The 14,758-nt window shown below is 39.1% G+C and overlaps 1 protein-coding gene across 1 annotated transcript; it reads right to left on the bottom strand.

Annotated features, from left to right (window-relative positions):
• Window positions 1–10,715: 10,715 nt before the first annotated feature.
• LOC143536716 (large ribosomal subunit protein cL38-like) lies at window positions 10,716–11,054 on the bottom strand. The gene has a single exon (XM_077030644.1). The coding sequence runs from the start codon at window positions 11,052–11,054 to the stop codon at window positions 10,716–10,718; it is 339 nt and encodes a 112-aa protein (XP_076886759.1).
• Window positions 11,055–14,758: the final 3,704 nt, after the last annotated feature.

Genomic DNA, 14,758 nt, shown 5'->3' with positions numbered 1-14,758 from the left:
TTCCTATTGTGCGCGACTACCCAGAAGTATTCCCTGAGGATCTTCCGGGGTTGCCACCGGAGCGAGAGATAGAATTTCAGATAGATTTAATACCAGGAGCCCAACCCGTCGCAAAGGCGCCTTACCGTCTGGCACCGTCTGAGATGAAGGAGTTGATGTCCTAACTGCAAGAACTCCTCGACAAAGGTTTCATAAGACCGAGTGTTTCCCCGTGGGGCGCACCAGTATTGTTCGTGAAAAAGAAGGATGGAAGTATGAGGATGTGCATAGACTATCGTGAGTTGAATAAGCTTACGGTAAAGAATAGATATCCGTTGCCAAGGATTGATGATCTGTTTGACCAACTGCAAGGTTCAAGTTGGTTCTCACGAATAGATCTCAGATCAGGCTACCATCAGCTGAAGGTGAAAGAGGCAGACATCCCTAAGACAGCGTTCCGAACGCGGTATGGACACTACGAGTTCCTCGTAATGTCATTCGGTCTAACAAATGCTCCTGCAGCATTTATGGACATGATGAATAGGGTGTGTCGGCCGATGTTGGATAAGTCGGTTATCGTCTTCATTGACGATATATTGATTTATTCAAAGAGTGAGTCTGACCATGCCGAGCATCTGAGAGAGGTATTGGAAGTTCTGAAGAAAGAGAAGTTGTACGCCAAGTTTTCGAAGTGCGCGTTCTGGTTAAGAGAAGTGCAATTTTTAGGTCATGTGGTTAATCCGGAGGGGATTACCGTGGACCCAGCTAAGATTGAAGCGATAACGAATTGGAAGACTCCGCAGAATCCGACTGATATACGAAGCTTCCTAGGGTTAGCTGGCTACTATAGGAGATTCATCGAAGGTTTCTCCAAGATAGCCGCACCGCTGACCGGTATGACCCGAAAGTCGATAGTATTCAGTTGGGGAAAGTTTCAGGAGGAAGCCTTTGAATAATTGAAGAAGAGACTCACGCAAGCTCCAATCCTTACTTTACCCGATGGTGATGAGGATTTTGTTGTTTGTGCTGATGCCTCGCATCAAGGGTTAGGTTGCGTGTTGATGCAACGAGGGAAGGTGATAGCCTACGCGTCTAGACAGTTGAAGGTCCATGAGAGTACTTATCCGACGCATGATTTGGAGTTAGCAGCTGTAGTGCATGCTCTTAAGATATGGAGGCATTATCTGTACGGCACTAAGTGTACTATCTATACCGATCATAAGAGTTTAAAGTACTTCTTCGAGCAGAAAGAATTGAACATGAGGCAGAGAAGATGGTTAGAATTGATAAAGGATTACGACTGTGAGATTAAGTATTACCCCGGTAAAGCTAACATGGTCGCTGATGCGTTAAGTCGTAAGAATGAGGAAGTCCTTGCAACAGTGAAGTCATGCAAGTTGATCATGAACCCGAGTCTTTTTGAAGAAATCATCAAGGTGCCGTCAGAAGTGTTAGTAGATGAAGGGTTAGTAAAGAAAGAAAGGATTTATGGTCAGCAAGATGAGTTGATGGAAAACACTCATGGAGTTAAGACTAGGTTCGACCGTATGTGGATCCCACGCTATGGTGATCTTAGAAGTCGAATCTTAGATGAAGCTCATAAGTCAAGGTACTCAATCCATCCAGGAGCTACAAAGATGTACCAAGACTTGAAAAGAGATTACTGGTGGCCAGGAATGAAGAACGATGTAGTGGATTATGTTGGTAAGTGCTTAACTTGCTTACAAGTCAAAGCCGAACACCAAAAGCCTTATGGGAAGATGCAACCGCTAGAGATACCTGAGTGGAAATGGGAACACATCACCATGGATTTCATAACTAAGCTACCTCGTACAGCTAAGCAACATGATACCATCTGGGTGATTGTGGACCGTTTGACCAAGAGTGCTCACTTTCTGCCCATACGAGAGGCCATCTCGTCAGAAACGTTAGCAAGCTTGTTCATCAAGGAAGTTGTAACCAAGCATGGAGTACCGTTATCAATCGTGTCTGATAGAGATACCCGGTTTACTTCGAGGTTCTGGAAGAAATTCCATGAAGCTATGGGGACGAGGTTGAACATCGGTACGGCGTATCATCCTCAAACTGATGGACAGTCTGAAAGGACGATCCAAACACTTGAGGATATGCTACGTGCTTGTGTTTTAGATTTTGGTGGAAGTTGGGATGATCATCTGCATCTGGCAGAGTTCTCCTATAACAACAGTTACCATTCAAGTATTGGTATGCCACCGTTTGAGATGCTTTACGGTAGACGATGTAGAACCCCGGTGTGTTGGGGTGAGATTGGTCAGAAAGAAATGGGAAGCCTAGAAGTGGTTCAGGAAACGTCTTCAAAGTTCGATCTGATCAAAGCAAGATTGAAAGCCGCGCAAGACAGACAAAAGTCTTATGCAGATAAGCGGCGACGACCAATTGAGTTTAACGTAGGTGACTATGTGATGCTCAAGGTCTCGCCTTGGAAGGGAATTATCCGTTTTAGGAAAAGAGGAAAGTTGAGTCCGAGGTACATTGGACCGTTCAAGATTGTAGGTCGTGTGGGTGAAGTAGCTTATAAACTGGATTTACCCGATGAGTTAGAAGGAATTCATTCAACCTTCCATGTTTCTCATCTGAGGAAGTGTCTAGCTGATGACACGTCTCACGTGCCATTAATGGACATTGAGGTTGATGAACAATTGAACTACATCGAGCAACCGCTAGAGATCGTTGATCGCAAGGAGAAGCAGCTTCGTCACAAGATTATACCCTTGGTAAAAGTGATATGGAAACACCGCAAGGGATCAGATGCTACTTGGGAAGCCGAGGATGAGATGCGCAAGTTTTACCCTAGTTTGTTTATGTAATAGTTAGGTTTCGGGGACGAAACCTCTTTAAGGAGGGGAGACTTGTAACATCCTAAAATTTTAATGATGAATAAAGGAAGTTATGTTTAGTGATTTCGCGTATTTAATTAATATCGGGTAAGGAGCGGGTCTTGGACTTGGATTAATTGAGATGGGTTAAATGAGAATGGGATTTCGGGGATATAAATACCCCCAAAACCCCAAAATACCTTCATTTCCATCATTTTCCTAAAAACACTCCATAACATACACACCACCTACAACCGCCGGCGGCAGCCGAGGAGAGGGAGAGCGAGGTCCGAGAAAGAGAGAGCGGTTGGTTGTGATTAAGCAAGTAAACGAGATCCAAACAAGCCCAAAAAGGTATGGTTCTTGATCTTTGAAGTTTAAAGATCCAAGCTTTTTAGTGTATAAACGACCAAAAATGGCCGGGTAGCGTAGTGGGTGATATTGAGCCATAGCAAGGGTGTTAAAATCGCTCGAAATGCCGATCAGAAGCTAAAACAGCGGCTGTCTGGGCAACTTCGCCTTCATCTGGGCAACTTCGCCTTCAAAGCAACGAACTTCGCCTGCAAGCTAAGTTCGCCTGATGAACTTCGCCTGCAAGCTAAGTTCGCCTGATGGCAACTTCGCTGTAAAGTTAAGTTCGCCTAACTGATAACTTCGCCTGAGGCCAAGTTCGCCTAACTGATAACTTCGCCTGAGGCCAAGTTCGCCTGATGATAACTTCGCCTGAGGCCAAGTTCGCCTGATGACAACTTCGCCTGAAGCCAAGTTCGCCTGATGGCAACTTCGCTGTAAAGCTAAGTTCGCCTAGCTGGTAACTTCGCCTAAAGCTAAGTTCGCCTAAGGTTAACTTCGCCTAAAGTCAAGTTCGATTAGAAAATAAATTAAAAATCTAATGAAAAATGTGTTAAGACAGTTAATGGAAATAAAATTTTTCCAAGCTGACCTGGCAGCTCGACCCCAGCCAGGGGCTCTGCCCCTTGGACCCTGCTAGGGGCTGCCGCCCCTAGACCCCGCTGCCAGGGGCGCTGCCCCCGGACCCCCGTTCGTTGTGGGTCATATAAAGATAGAAATACATTATAAGTAGTGATAGTTAAATTGATATGTATACTTGTTATACAGTCAGCCGTGCACAACTGAAGAAAGGGATTACGATCAACGGTGAACGTAACCGTGTTCAGGTGAGTTTCTAGCCCCATTTATGTGTTACGTTTTCGGGGCTGTGTGCATACTCAATATGTTTGTTAATACACTTATCCTAAGAGATAAGTGTATGCCTTATGTGGATAATGTGAAATGTATGAATGATTGCTTGATAGTACGTGAACGATCTTCGGATATTGCACGTACTGTCAGGTTGTAACGCTATGTATAAGGTAAGTATGTTATGTATGTTTATGTGTATGAACATGATAGAGATAATAGAAGAAAGAAATGATAATGTATGGTTACGAAAAGGGTACCGAGCCCTACTAATACTCGAGGTATGATGTATGGTTGTATGGTAACGAAGAGGGAATCGAACCCTTCTAATATTCGAAAACTAGGGACCAGACCCTTATAATATCTGTGATGATAGGGACCAGACCCTTATAATATCTGTGATGTTAGGGAATCGAACCCTTCTAATATTCGAAAACTAGGGACCAGACCCTTATAATATCTGTGATGTTAGGGAATCGAACCCTTCTAATATTCGAAAACTAGGGACCAGACCCTTATAATATCTGTGATGATAGGGACCAGACCCTTATAATATCTATGATGTTAGGGAATCGAACCCTTCTAATATTCGAAAACTAGGGACCAGACCCTTATAATATCTGTGAGGTTATAGGGCGAAAGGCTCTTTAAAAAGTATGATTATGTATGTAAGGAAAGCATGAAGGTAAAAATGAACGTATGATTATGAATGTAAAGAAAGTATGAAAGTAAAAATGAAAGTAAAAGCACTTAGGTGTATATGAAAGAAAGTTAAGAGATTAAGTATGAACCGTAAGAATGTATTGTATGATTATGTGATTAACTAGAACTCACTCAGCGTAGCTGACTTTTAGTATGCACGCAGGTGAGTAGGATGAGACAGCTGGCTTGAGCGGTGACACATGGCAGAAGAATAAGAGCCTGGCATCTGAAGACTTACGATGTTTTAATTTTAATATTTTAATGTGAAAGACAAAGGATGTTTGAGACAAGTTATGAAATATTGTAATGTTTTATGAAAGTTTTATATTCCGCATAAATGTTTTAATTAACTCTGATATTTAGAACTGTGTTTATGAGTAAATCCAACACGAAAGTAGGGTTACCGGTAACGGGGCCTTACAGTTAAGCGGGTGTTTAGCTTTTTCGGTCCAAGCTTGTTATAAAAACAAGTTGGATCTGACACACCATGTATTTTGAGAAAACAAGTTAAAATTAGTTTATAATATAGTTTTTTGAAGAAAATGAGATTGGGTGGCCCAAAACACACCTGTGTGTCTTAAGCGAGAGAACTCGGTTTAGTTCGGTCTTGGTTCGGTCCTTGACTCGGAATAAAACCGAGTATGGTTGCCACATATCCATACCATAGAACTTTATTAAAATAATTAGAAATGATAATACTCAAGTTTACTTACAACATGTTAAAATAAAGTGTTTAAACAAGAGTTCGGTTTCGGTTCGGTCCTTGACTCGAAAAAAACCCGAGGATGGTTGCCACATACCCAATACCATAGAACTCATTAAAATAAACTTACAAATAATAATACTCAAGTCTTACATACAATATGTTAACAATAAAGTATTAAAACAAAAGTTCGGTTTTGGTTCGGCTCTTGACTCGGGATGAAACTGAGAATGGTGGCCACATACCCAATACCATTTAACTATTAAAATGTTTTGGGAACTAAAAGTAAGTAAGGACTAAACAATATTAATAAACATAAACAAAATTAAAGTGTTTATCAAGGACTATAATAGTCTTCCTGAAGCCTTGCCTAGCAATACACCTAAACCGACATGGCCGGAAAAGGGAAAGCCAAGGAAACAAGGGGAGTATGTTTTAACAAGTTATAATATCAAGATTTAAGTAACAAGAATTACTTAGAAACAAATATTAGTATTAGTTTGAACTTGAAGAGTAAAACTATAAGAACTTGAAGAATTGATACTTGGATCTTAGTTGAGAGAGTGTGGAGAAGAAAGAGCAACCAAAATGGATGCATGAGGCTTGTTTTTTATAGTGAGAAAAGTATGGTTTGCACATTGTAACACCCTTGGCAAACACAACATCGTCTCACTCTTAGGCTATCCCACATCGGCCGTGGACAAGAGAGATCCTTGGTTCATAAGTAATGTCCTGCCTCTTAACATCACCAACGCGTTTTGGGCTTAGTTGACTGTGGAGCACAAGAAAACTCCACAGTTAAGCGTGCTTAGGTGGAAGTAGTACTAGGATGGGTGACCACATGGGAAGTCTCTACCTGGGCAACCAAAAACAAAGCCATGAGTTCCCGGATGGGCAACCATCGGGGGCAAAGTACAGGTGGTATCAAAGCCACTCTTGTGCCATTCGGGATGATGGGACATGCCTCATGGAGGACGATGAGTCCAAAGGGGGGTTGTTTGTAACACCCTTGGCAAACACAACATCGTCCCACTCTTAGGCTATCCCACATCGGCCGTGGACAAGAGAGATCTTTGGTTCATAAGTAATGTCCTGCCTCTTAACATCACCAACGTGTTTTGGGCTTAGTTGGCTATTGAGCACAAGAAAACTCCACGGTTAAGCGTGCTTAGGTGGAAGTAGTACTAGGATGGGTGACCACCTGGGAAGTCTCTACCTGGGCAATCAAAAACAAAGCCGTGAGTTCCCGGATGGGCAACAATCGGGGGCAAAGCGAACAATATTGGTGGTACGAGAGGTCGGGATGTTACACACATAAGAGGTAACATACAAGTGATTGGTTAAAATGGTCAAACAATTCACAAAACAACAGACAAAAATGAGATGGTCTGTAGATGAGGCTAGGCGGCGCGCGGCCACCATGGGGAGGGAGGTGGCGTGGAGCGGAGCCCCTAGGGGGGGAGGGGGTTTGGTTCAAGCTTTGGTTATTTGACACATTTAGTCCCTTAAGTTGTTTTAAGTCGTTTTAGTCATAAAGAGGTGTTTTAACGCACCGAAAAAGATGTTTTCTTGACCCGACAATCGTGTAACATAAACGAACATAAAACCCAACATTTTATTAATAACAACGGGTCCAAAAGACTAAAGCGGGTCGGGTTTTTGATACAAATACAAATACAAGTTAAACTGAAGATGACGAATGTTACACCTGCGTTTCGGTTCCGTTGGTTACATCCCAAAGGTCCTGACCTTGAAGGTATGACATAACACATGTCGACCAAACCCGATAATTAGTTCGGTTCAATCACTTGATTCCAGCAACAAACGGCATGTCAGCCATGGTGTTTTTCTCCATGTTCTTCTTCCCCTTCACCAACAGATTATCAATCTACAACTCAAATAATCGTCGGTGGCAGTCGTCCGTGAGACAAGACTCTTTGTTGGACATTGATTGATAACCCGTATTTCGTGCGACCAAATTTGGTGTTTCTAGACTTCGATTAACAACCCTAATTCCGCGTGAACGAAAATTGGTTACCTGCTCTTGATACCACTTTGTGAACTTGAACATGGGAGCCGATGCTTGATTAATAACTGATCGCAATCAATAACACAAGAAAAGTTGATGCTGCAAATAAAAAATATACGAACACACCAAGATATTGACACGTGATTTTCTTTCTTTGATAAAAAAAACTTGAATAATAAAACATAATGATGACTGAGGCTTATATAGACCTTTTACAATTTGACTTCTACTAAGACTAGGAAACTAATTATAAAATCAAATACAAACTTTAAAACCGACAGTTGCAAACTACTTCATATAACTCAAATAACTAGAAGAAAACTAATTTAATTTAATTATTATCTTGACCTCCTCTAGCCTCCTCGTGAGATCGAATCGTACCACCCTAAAATATCGCCTCGTTTAACATGTTCGTGATTGCTAACTTTAATACTAGAACTGATGCAACAACATAGATCAACGTACTGGATCGTGGTCTCTTTAATCTTATCCATACGATGAAAAATATTCTCGAGCCTCCGTTGGTTAAATGAAACGCTAACAAATTCTATTGACGTTGCCCCTTTAGTAAGTAATTCACACATTATTGTGTCTAACACCAAGTATATAGACTTTCCATTGTTTGCTTGAAATTATGTGTTATCATATGTAGCAACAACATATATCACTGTGGATAGAAATTAGTTACATAGGTTTAGGCACAATAAAATCTCATGAAAAAAAAACTTTTTATTCATCATGTTTCTCATAAAAGTATAAAATTCATATTTCTAGTTGGGCTTGTTATGCAAGTTTGCTTCTTAGAAGAAAGTCATAAGTTAAAGTGTTAAACTATACAAGTATACATAGAAATAATAATCTCACAGAATAAAATCCAACGTACGTTAATCTATAGGGTATAATTTTATTTTCCTTAACCTCTTTAACACACTCTCTTTAGTGTCCCATGGTAATGAGTACAACTGTACAAGGATATATAAGTAGTGTATCTGCTCAATCTACCAACTGCATATGCAATATTACTATATCAATGCTTGTCATGACATACATTAAAAATAACAATTGACCTTGACTCCTTGAGTATTTAAGATATGATATAAGATCACAATCGTCGAGCACAAGCTTAATGTTGGGATATGGTATGTCCTTGGACCAAGTGTTGTGGGTGAGGAAGGGAAGCCGCCCACCTACAACTTCACCCATTAACCCATCACAAAACCACAACACCTCCTGGGCCACCACTCTCTAGTCAACCATGTAACACCCAAGAGGCTAAAAAATGTGGGGTTAACCCCTACTTCAGCCAATCACATTTTTTCTATATCTAGTTAAACTACTATACCCTTGTTGGGTGATTAGTAAAACTCATTATATACGTGACAGTAACGTGACATTTAACTAACCAAACGATAACACAGTCTAACAGTCTTATAATACTAGAATTCTCCCAATTAAATTTCTTGGAAAAACATTGTTTGATATACTAGAGTTTGTGCAAGTACAATCCCCCTTTGTTCAACATCTTGATTTCCCAAATCTATCATAGAGAAGTTGCATGATTAAAAAATGTGTTTTCATTAATTAACCCGAATACTTGATATTGGTTTGTTTCAAAGATCAACATAAATAAAAATAGTTTTGCATAGCACATAACTAAGCTTAAATGACTTATGCATAATACATACTTGTAACTTATCAGTTATTTAACTTTGTTCCTAACAAATCGATGACAACCGATCATAATTTCTTTAATGTTTCAATAAGATATAAAGACATAAAATATTATTGATTGGGGTTATTTTTATTAAATTGAGCCCTTGTCTAAAATATCTATATATCTGCTCTATACTTAATTAACGGTGTTCTTGCTCGTCCCGCTTCTTCCACCCCAATTCTCCATCTCTCATTTTGTTCGTTATTGCAACTTCAATCCGGTGTGACTGTCCCGGTTCGGTGTGATCTTGTGGTACCTAGAGGTGGAGATAGTGTTCCCACATTAAAAGACCTTGCCACCTCAACCCACCCCGCACGAACCCGCATGCATTCCCTCCACAGTCCACACTAAGTAAATGATAATTGTATTTACTACATTTCTCAAATTTGCTTTATGCATATTATCTAATATTTCATTGCTTTATTTGTTAACAGGTTAAAGGTTAAGACCACTAGAATATTATCAAACTTCTAATATCACTATTTGAGTGCTTGTATTAAACCATAAAGAGATTTTATTAGTTTACAAACCTTATGATCCTCTTCAAAATTCTTCCATATTAAAAAGTTCAACAACATTGTTTCTACACTCATTTGATGAATCACACAGTATTATAAGGCGACTAATATTCTTATAACGAAAATCTGTAGCAAAGGGTATCCGTATCAAAGTAATCAATTCCTTTTAAAACTTATCCAATATCCCATCTAAAGGTGTAAAAATAGCCAGTAAGGCCCGCAACCTGGGTTAAAACCAGGTTTTTAACCCGACCACTACACCAAATAAACTGGTTCGGCTCAAACCGATTAGAACCTGGCCTGACCCTCCAGTTTGTATCCCGATTCGTACTTTGTATCCCGATTCGTAGTCTCGTACCGTCACACCGGGTTGGACCCCACCCAATTTGAATAACTTGCCAAAACACTCGGTTGTTTTTTTACCTCAAAACTGATTTTTCAACCCAATCCAAACCGGTTTGATCGGACTAAACATTCTTACCAATAGGTGCATAAACCAATTTAAAACTCAAAACCGATTTGGGTTGAAACAATTTGGTTTGGTCAACAAAAGTCAAAAGCGATTTATTATTGGTTTCAGTTCGGGTTGAAACCGGTTTCTTGATTAGGTTACGATCAGTTTCGGTTCAGGCTTTGACTGGTTTCTTGCCGATTTCGGTTCGGTTAACCGGTTTCGGTGGAGAAAATTACAAACCGGTTCCAAACCAGTTTTTACATAATCGGTTTCAAACCGGTTCAATTTCGATTCGATTTCCGGGTCAGTTCAGTTAACCGGTTCTCTTGCCCGCCTCTTTTCTTATCTCCAAACCGGCTTTGAACCCTACCCAGTTTCTTCCAAACCGATTTTGACCGTGCCTTGACCAACCCGGACCCGTTTGAGATATAACCAATTTTATACATAATTCAACAAAATTTCACAGGCAGGAGATAAAATCACAATGTAATTGCTTATATTAAAAGCATCCACATAATTAAACAAGTACTTAATTAAACAAACAAAAAACAACAAGTCCTACTAAGAACCAGGCGATGCCGAAGACGTCTCTTTAACACCCTCTTGATCAACAAAACTCCACTCCGGCGGAAGATCCGGCAACGGCGGGTAGACGGTGGGCCCACGGTTCTTGTCCCACGGCTGGGTCTTCTTGGGCCTGGATTTCCGGTGATGGGCTGTGGCCTTCTTCTGTGGCCTTGATGAACACTCTATTGTTAACCCTCCAATTCCAGTTCCGGTTCCAGTTCCGTCACTGTAACGGACTGATGGTGGTGCTATCCTTGTGCTTCCGGCGTAGGGTGATTGACGGTCCGGTGAGATGGTGGCGAGTCGAACACCGAAGATTGCCGATACCGACATCATTTTGGTATGAATGAATGACTCTCAGTTGTGTTGTGTTATCCGGTTTGGGATATTGCTTTGTTTCTTATCTTTGTTATTGTTGGCTTGGGCTTTGAATTAAATGGGGCTGGGCCTTGAAACATAAGCCAGCAAAAATAGTCGAATATAGAGCTGCACAACAAACTTGTACCCGGAACTGGACCCTAAAAAAATACCCGGAATCGGTTTATTATACCCGGGTATTCAATACCCGAAACCGGAACCGACCCTAACCATAGGGTATGGATAGGGTATGCTTTTTGAGCTCAATACCCGTACTCGAAACCGTACCCGATTTATACCCGTAAATACCCGGAACCGGTCATACCCTATACCCATACCCGATTATACCTGATACCAATTTTCTAATACCCAAAATAATACATGAGTTTTTATAGTATTTTTATGTTTACTTCACAGCTTTTATGTTTAAGTTTTTATAAAATGCATATTATTAAGTAAATATTTGTACTTAAGTGAATTTATGGTTTTTGTAATATAGTTTAATTATTTTTATAAATTACAAAGTAAATTCAAATTTTAAACAAATTTAAAATGAATAAATAAATTACAAATTCAAAACCGGGTATTAATACCCGGTCGTACCCGGTTCCAATACCCGAACCCGATTATACCCTACCCGGGTATATAGGGTTGAGTTTTTCTCGTCAATACTCTACCCGAACCCTACCCTATTTCTCTCAATACCCGATCATACCCGAAACCGGTTTCATACCCGAACCCGGGTATTAGAAAAACCCGATTTGTGCACCTCTAGTCATAACACGTCTAGATATCACTTTTGATTTTTAAAAAGTATCTTTTTTTATAATACGACGACTTTCTTATATTTAGACTACCGCACTCTTCAAATTGGAGAGCTCGATGCCTCACTCTGGCCAAACTATGTTGTTTTAACCGAGCTCACACTGGCTTCATGGTTTGACTTGTGCATTCCCTTAGGAAACCATACCGCCAACTGCCACTTGACAGCCATTGTGCCACCACAAGAGCATAACTCTTTAGCCTAAACACACGTTGGGGCGAAAACCCATGTGAGCTCAAGGTTCGAACTGACAACCTTTGCACAAGGCCTAGCTCATATCATTCATTGCCATTATCCACCCAAATGAAACACAAGTGGAATTTAAACTGAATCTCTACTAAAGAATCCAAATCTCCTACCACTAGACCATAAAAGACAGTGATCTTAAAATTACTTTAAACTTTCGAAAATGACCAAATTACTTTTGACATTAAAAATTATTTAAATATATTAAAAAACATAAAAGAAATAATAAGTATATTTAGAGATTCACTATGTAGCATTATTTATAAATATTTGTGAGTATAAGAAAAATAAAACGAATAATAAAATAGATGTTTGTGAGTTAGATAGTAATAGTTATAGAAAATGAGATATGGTAGGCTAAATAAAGTGTGCATATAAATTAAAATAAAATGTAAAATATAATTAATTAAATAATAGAGAGAGAGATGGAAATAGAAATGGTATTGCAAATTTTCTTAGCCCATTCCCTTTGTTCACCCACGACTGTCCCACTACATTCGTTTATTCAAGTGGTCAATTCCACTGCATAGACTATTAGACCAGTGACCACCAAATTATAACATTTATTTGTTGGTCTCAATTTGAAGATCTACATCAGGGTCCCAAAATATGAATGAAATTTACACGCTTAGTTCCATTCTTCATATTCAGAGACTCACCACTCATTCTACCTCAAATCCTATATTTTACGAGTTGAAGAAAGATAAAAGAACATTAAATAAATGATAAAATACTATGTCAATCCAGTTCTTGACAGCTGATATCAACTCCCTCATAACTGGGCTTAAGATCTCAAGACCTTGGGCCGTTGAAACAATGGAATTGAAAGAAATAAACTAGAGGGTGGGCTTCCAAGATGAGCCAGGAAAATGGGTTTGCACTATTGACCCATTATCAATTCATGGTTAAAGAATCGATACTTATAAATAAATAGAGACTAGATTAGTGCCCGCGCGATGCAGCGGGAAACACTTACATTTGTAATCATGTAACAAGTTTATGGATGTTTGTTGTTCGATTTGAAACCGAAAAACGTTCAAACCGGTCATTAGTTTGATTTCACCATTGATTTTTTCATTAACTTTTGGCCGGTCGTTTTCAATTTTCAAAGGTTCGTTTCGGTTTTTGACGACAAAACCGGTTACTAATGGTTTGACCCACGGTTAATTTAAAATCCATTAAAACCAGACAGCAAACGCCCCTACGTAAAATGATATTTTTAAATGAAAAAACTATAACAATATGATACTCAAATTAAAGATAAAAACATGCTTGTTTTTATGGTATAATTTCCTTAAAAAAGTATAAGCACATGAAAAAGTTATTAATATTTAAAAATAATGAGGGGGGGGGGGTTGAGTTAAAAATGAAAATAAAAATTATATAAGAGTGAAAGATCAAGGATTATAGTTGTGACAATTTTTAAAATTTACAAAGTTTGCCCTTATCCTAGATGCATTAAAGGTTGTACCATATGTTAATTAATTTGTGAATTCTTTAAAATCAAGGTGTCTTAATTTACCCTTATTTGGTGTATTATATATAGTATAGATTTTGGTTATTTAAATATCAGCTACAAACCGTAACTTGTTATTGATCGAATGGTTAAATTTGGTTATCAGTCATAACAAGTTGTGGCTAGTAAGTAGTCTTTTGAGTAAAAGATCCCCAACCTATCTAAACGTTTTCAACTATTAACATTACCGGTTAAGATAACCGGTTTTATTGAAAAAAATTACTAAAATGTATAATATACTCACTTTATTAAACTACATTTTATTTTATGATAAAAAATTCATTTTTATCTGTTATCGTCCCATTGTTTTCATCATTAATGTCTGATCTAGAGCCTTCGCCTTCATTAATTGGTTTCATCGCCTTGAATTGTTTAGCCAAATGAGCATGCAAGTCAGAGGTGATCATGGCTTTGAGGAAGACTATTATTGTTGCAACGGGTCATTTTGGTGTTGTCTTCCAATAGACCTAATTCGAACTTCAACATGATTTATGAGCTTCTCTTTGTTTCGTGTATCAAAACAATGTTTTCGTCTAACATAATTACTTTCGTAATTTGTACATTTCTTATAGTATGAAATTTTTGTATTTGATCCTAATACAATATAAAAAATTTGAGACCCAATAACCTTTGGCTTTAAGCAAAAGTCTAAAAGTTTACTTAATAGAGCCGCCTTAATAACATTAAGGCTATGCGTTATATATGTCATTCTTAATTATCAGTAATCTCAACGCCACATCCTCGTATCCTCCTTCGGTCAACCCATACCTCAACCTATCATTCTTAGGCTGAGGGGTGTGGGGGGTGCAAGAGGGGGCGTGAGTGGGGGCGCCAGCCAATAATATTGTGACGTGTGGCAGAGAGAGAAACTTGATAAGATGGGTGTTGGTAGTGGTGATAGCGCCCCGGGCCATTGTGTGGAGAGGCGCGAGAGGGGGCGCGAGCGGTTTTTTTTTTTTTTTTTCTTATAAATGTATTAAAAAAAATAAACTTTGGTACCGTTTGTTTTTATACCATAGCCTTTATCTTTTAACACACATAATATTTTCTTCTGTCTACTGTCAACACCACCTCACTGAATCTATCCATCCATCC

The sequence above is a fragment of the Bidens hawaiensis genome, unplaced genomic scaffold (assembly GCF_021521415.1).
Source record: "Bidens hawaiensis isolate Kalapana, Puna unplaced genomic scaffold, B.hawaiensis_p1.1 tig00010895_1, whole genome shotgun sequence".
Classification (NCBI taxonomy): Eukaryota; Viridiplantae; Streptophyta; class Magnoliopsida; order Asterales; family Asteraceae; genus Bidens; species Bidens hawaiensis.
Note: the sequence above shows the minus strand (reverse complement) of the source record. Positions and strands in the feature narration are given on the sequence as shown.